The sequence below is a fragment of the Triplophysa dalaica genome, chromosome 17, assembly GCF_015846415.1.
Source record: "Triplophysa dalaica isolate WHDGS20190420 chromosome 17, ASM1584641v1, whole genome shotgun sequence".
NCBI classification, from domain to species: Eukaryota; Metazoa; Chordata; class Actinopteri; order Cypriniformes; family Nemacheilidae; genus Triplophysa; species Triplophysa dalaica.
Genome location: NC_079558.1, coordinates 22,356,889 through 22,362,888, shown reverse-complemented (window position 1 = coordinate 22,362,888; position 6,000 = coordinate 22,356,889). Strand labels below are relative to the sequence as shown.

The 6,000-nt window shown below is 38.3% G+C and overlaps 1 protein-coding gene across 7 annotated transcripts in view; it reads right to left on the bottom strand.

Moving 5' to 3' along the window:
• ryr2a (ryanodine receptor 2a (cardiac)) overlaps positions 1-6,000 on the bottom strand; it is an 87,469-nt gene that overhangs the window by 3,227 nt on the left and 78,242 nt on the right. For all 7 annotated transcript variants that reach the window (XM_056771789.1, XM_056771792.1, XM_056771790.1 and 4 more), the window contains 9 exons: positions 5,583-5,713; positions 4,923-4,965; positions 4,702-4,835; positions 4,318-4,378; positions 4,094-4,240; positions 3,006-3,140; positions 931-1,087; positions 786-850; positions 8-108 (listed from right to left, as the gene is read on the bottom strand). In XM_056771789.1, the coding sequence (XP_056627767.1) occupies positions 8-108; positions 786-850; positions 931-1,087; positions 3,006-3,140; positions 4,094-4,240; positions 4,318-4,378; positions 4,702-4,835; positions 4,923-4,965; positions 5,583-5,713 (974 nt within the window). The remainder of the gene's footprint in view (positions 1-7; positions 109-785; positions 851-930; positions 1,088-3,005; positions 3,141-4,093; positions 4,241-4,317; positions 4,379-4,701; positions 4,836-4,922; positions 4,966-5,582; positions 5,714-6,000) is intronic.

Genomic DNA, 6,000 nt, shown 5'->3' with positions numbered 1-6,000 from the left:
GACTCACAGATAGTTGGCCAGGTTGTGTTCCTGTAGCGTGTGGGTTTCAAAGCCGTGTGGAACGGTGTCAAAATAATCATTTCCAATTCCACAGATGAAACATTTAGTCTGTCAGGAGAGAGATAATACCATTATAATGACAGAATCTTAACAAATATCAAATTCACATTAAAATATATGAAAATATCTGAAAAGATAACAAAATAATGTTCAGCTTAAATAAAACATTGAGACTTAAAGAGTGAAATGTGATGTTTTAAATCAAATTCAATCACAACAATGATCAGCAAATATTACATAAAGTCCAATGAAAACAACGGCAGTTCAATATCAACCTCTGACTTCAAAATACTGAATACTGAATTCCAAATTCAGAATACTGCTGAAAAGATGTTTTGTGTAAAGTTCAATAGAGAGAGAGAGAATTTATTATAATAATATTAGTTTTATAGACATGACACAACTTTTTTAAAATATATCATAATTTGGATGAAAGGTTTGAAGTTTAATGACTGAAGTCCCAGAATCAAATGACTTTGAGTGTCATCAAATCCATGTTAATCATGCCTCATATATTTCATCATTTATTTGTTTATATTGCAAACAGCAAAAACACACAAAAATGTTTCTCTCTGATTCTCAACTCTATGTAGAAGAAATCAAACCTTCTCCAGAATTCACTTCATTTTGACATGAATTAAGCAGAACATGTCTGAATACATAAAGTACATAACACACGTGTAATTACAGTTTGATGAATGATTTTCACTTTATGGTGGTCTCACCTCCATGTCTTCTTTCACCTGCTCTTGTTGGTCTCTTAACTCACCAAATGCATCAATAATAAGACCTGAAACAAACACAAACATGAGATACTTCAGAAAGTCACAAGCACATCATCATCACACACACAAACAAACACACACACACCTTGTATAATGGCCAGCAGGATGACTATGACGAAGAAGAAGAAGGTGATGTCAAAGATGATGCGATAGATCTCATACTCGTCCCCGGCCGGATCCTCGATCTGATCACCGATCCCACCGCCAGCCCGAACGCCAACATACATGTGGAACATATAACACTGCACACAAGCACACACATTGGAGAAGTGGTTGTTTTTGGTGTTAATATTTTTAAATGAACAGAATCTAAATATTATAATGATGTTCTGAAAGAATAAACTGGTTGGACAAACTGAATTTTAAGCTGTAAAACAGTGATCCACACACATCACATTAATACAACACTGCTTGACAACTTCATGATAGGTATTGAACTGTGTTCCATTAACACTTCCGACGTTAAACACATTTATACAATCTCTACAAAACATATAAACTAGTGATTTAACTACAGTAAAGAGGGGTTTTATCGCACTCCTCATTCATGTTAAATGACAATATCACAGTTAACTGAAGCTGTTCATATCTATAAACACACAACACAAACACAAAGAGAGAAAGTGAATGTGCTGGAGTCTGCTGCTCATCACACAAAACTTCCTCTGCCATCAAACTGTCTTCCCTTATTAGGAGAGACGGACAGCGAAGAAACTGAGACAAAGACAAAGAAAAGATCTAGAAATGGAATTCTACGGATGGCTGCTTCTGACAGATTAAAGCTTACACGCACACACACACGCACGCACACACACACCCATGTACACACATGTACACACACACACATGCATATACAGACACACACATGCACACACACATGAACGCATGTGCACACACACCAATCATACATGCACACACAGACACACACACATGCACATACACACACACATGCACGCATGTGCACACACACCACTCATACATGCACACACAGACGCACACACATGCACTTGCTTACACTCAGACACACACACACACACACACACATACACATGCACGCACACACACATCCTTGTAAAGCACTCAGCAAACATCTCAACACCTCACTGACCATCATATAAACACAATAAAAAAACAGACGTTAGCAACATACATAACATCTTGGCTATTCTAGATGATACACACACACTCAAGTTGAGGGAAGACAACACTGTGCACAAAACATACACAAAGTCACTCAAAAATATTTTTTTATACTATCACATATTTTAGCAATAATTTTTTTGGCCTATCTGTGGCTCCGCCTCTTAACATGAAGACATGAACACCTTATCCGCTCCCTAACCCTACACATGACCACGCCCTACATGTGGCCACGCCCCAATTCTACTTATCTCAGCCAGGAGCAAAAATATCAAATCAAGGTGTGTGTGTGTGTGTATTTTCTTTATTTTTATTGTCCTTCTGTATTTTGGCGTATTTCCGAGTGAAATGGAACTCCTGATGAGAAAAATACTGGCCGTGGTTTTCGTCTTTCTCTGCAATTTGATTGGATGTATAAAAACAGACGTTGCATTTTAAAATGGAACTGATAGCAGAAGGGGAGGAGTTAACGGATGCTCCGCCCAGGCCGATTTTAAAAAGAGAATGACTCACTTTGTTCGACTATTTACAATAAACGCTGCAATAATTCATGAAAAAATAAGAATTGTAACATATAATTTCACCGGGACTTTAAAACACAGAAGATATATGACAAGTGTTGTGTTCACCGAGTGTGTTTACATGATCAGTTCTACTTGATCATTTCAGTGAATCAGAAGACATCTAACATCTCTCTGTGTGTGTGTGTGTGTGTGTGTGTGTTTATTGTTGTGGAGTTAATGACATTGTTGTTCTAGTCGAGCGCTTCTAATGATCGTCCGGTCGTTTGTGCTTGGCAACAACAAATAATCCTCAGAGCAGCGATGTTTCTCATCTCATCACACCAATTAAAAGAGCAACACCCCTGAGCACAGCAGCACACCACATTTAAATATCACGGGGTCAAGGTCAAAGGTTAATGGAGGCTGATTGTCTGAATGACAGTAATAAAGTCATCAGAAGCTCCTCTGGTTATTTACGTCACAGCTGAAACACACAATGATATTTCTGCTTTCTCACCGTCAGCATGTCATCACACTTCATGTCTGGAGATTCTCCATCTTCACTCTTGTTGTAGAACTTACGGAAGAAGTTGAAAGCCACCACAGTGTAGAGATAAACCACAACCGCCAGCAGACCTACGGTCAGGACCAACTACACACACACAATCATGTTTGTGTTTATTAGTGTGTTGTGTTCTTTATGAGTTTGTGTGAAGTTGAGTTCACAATAATGAGTAATAATGGGTATTGTTAAGACTTTATCAATATCGATACTGCTTTTTGATCCCGGTACTTATCAATACTGTTACCGAAACTACGCTCTGTAAATTGATGTCAAAACACATGATGTGAAAAGATGTTAAACATTTGAAGTTTCTTTATGACAGCTGAGCTTTAGAACTGCAGTTCACAAATGCTTCTGAGCTAATAGAAAATGCCACATAACAAAACATGTGTGTGTTCATTATCATACCACTGATGGCTCTTAGCATCATAATGCAATTCAACATATTTACTTTACATCACTGTTGTTATTTGGCTGTACACCGTATTTATTTATTTAAGCAAGTCATATTTTTTTAATTATATGTAATATTTTTAATAATTTTGCAAGCACATTTACGTAAATTTAATAAAGTAAGTAAATATACTCTGTGGCCGAATTATTAAAAACAATGTAATAACTTGTTCTCAAATAACAGACTTTTATTTTGATGGGTAGCCGCAAAGGGGTGTTTGACGGAAGCTTCCTAGTTGTGAAACACAGACGCTCTTTCAGTCACAAACACGCAAAAAAAGCAGATTACAAATACATCACGGAAATCATATGGCCCTAAATATCACACATATGTTGAGAAAAAACTTTGGCCATTTGGACATCATTCAGGGATGGTAAATGACAGGCAGCAGCAGGCTCTAATCCGCCATTTAACACCCGAATACACAGAGATAAAACAACGCAAGTATCAATAACAGAATCGTTTGTCATGAAGCTTATCCATACTCTGGTATTGACCCAATTATGTACCGGTCCAAAAAAGTACCGCTTCTCAGTACACATCCCTAATAATGACACATTGTAATGATGTCAGGTTGACATGTTACCTGTTTGCCGTTGTGTGTGACAGACGACAGGATGGTCCTCAGGGTCTTGAAGCCCATGGCGATGTCCAACAGATGAGCAGCGAAGAAGAAATTATTGTAGTGTCCCAGAATAGACATGCTCATGTACCAGGCCAGATACAGAAAAGACTGAAACACACAAACCTGTGAATATCTGACAGGAATCGCTCGAGACGAACAGACGGATAGAAAGAGGAAGTATTTACATTATCTGTGAAGACCACTCCTAACTTCCAAATCTGATACTTCACATCGATGGAGTTCAGTCTGAAGAGAGAAAAACGCTTCCATTAATCCAGCATCACGTGTCCATCACGTCACATCTCATTGAGAAGTTGTTCTAAAAACTGGGGGCCGTGCCTCCCTGGGGGGCTCCAAGATGGATCCAGGGGGGGCATGCAATCAAACATCATAAAAATAAGACCACCAACCAAAGTATTGATGTTCTAGCATTGTCTAACGGATTATGTTAAAATTCTAAGTTTAAGATTACACAATATAATTTGGCGGGCCTCAAAGCCATGCACTCTACACAAAGGGGGCCTTACAACGACACGGGCGCCCTCTACAGGATGCTGAGAGACACTCACACTGCTGACAGGGATCCGTCTCGCTTTGGTTTCTTCTTCTTGTGGGCGTCACTGAAGTCCAGAGCGGCTTTATCCATCCCGAGCAGCTCACTGATTCGATCATGACCATAAAACTCTCCATACTTATCCATCACCTACAACACAGATTCAGACCATACCAGGGTTTATCTCTCAGAACTCTTCACCGTTCACTCATTGTGTGTTCGTAAGCTCTCATTTACCTTCCTCTTCACAAATTTATCCCAGTAGTTGTTCGGGAAGGACCTGAGAGACAGAGATCATTCATCTTTAGCACAGGAAGAAAACATCATAAGACTGTGTACACAATGCAAGTCTGCCAGAACTCCAATCCAGGGTCATTTAATGTGTGCAAATAATACAAAGCATTTAAAATGAATCTGTTTTAATTATTGTGTGAATGAATCATTACTGCAAAGATTTATTTTCCCATGATGCATCATCAAAAGACCAACACTTGTCTTCTGATATTCTGTGTCTGCTGTTTCAAACACTGTGTTCTTATTTGACCGTCACTGAACTTAAACTTGTCACACAGTGATGTTTCTGATCAAATTAATTTTACACTAAACACACATTAAACATACAGTATTACCAGCAGAGAGACCGGAGGAGTCAAAACTCTCACAATGTTCATTCATTCAGGACCAGATGAAATTAAAGTTTGGCTAATATATTTGCAGACGGGATAAGAATACTATTATTTTCATGACTCCACAGGCACATATATTCATGTTTAAAGATGCTTGTATTGCTGTATCTGTTTTAAATCATCGCTGGTGTTGTTGACTATAATGTGAGGCTGTACATCATCAGCTCATAATGAGGTTTTTTTATGGTAATAACATGACGGTGTGACTCACTGAGTGTTAATGACCAGTCTGTCCCATTGACCTTTAATATCATCTTCTGACGGCTGTTCGGTGATATACAGACCATCAAACTCCAGCTTTCTGGCCACCTCCTTCTCACGCTTAAATATCACCAGAGGAACCTGCCGGACAAACACAACACACACTATAAATCATCTGTCATGTGTTAGAATCATTGCACTTTATCATCATGAATGAAAAACCTCTGTCTTGCTTTCATTATTTCACATACTGCGATTGAACAACATTGTGAAGAATCTTCTGAAAACACTGAACACAAACAATAACAACAAACTCTTCTCATATCTTCTAATATTGACAATGCACATTCAAACACAAATTCCCTTGATAAAAGAGGGATAATATCATTCCTCATATGTTGCTCTTTGTAGCTCATGAGATTTTTTTT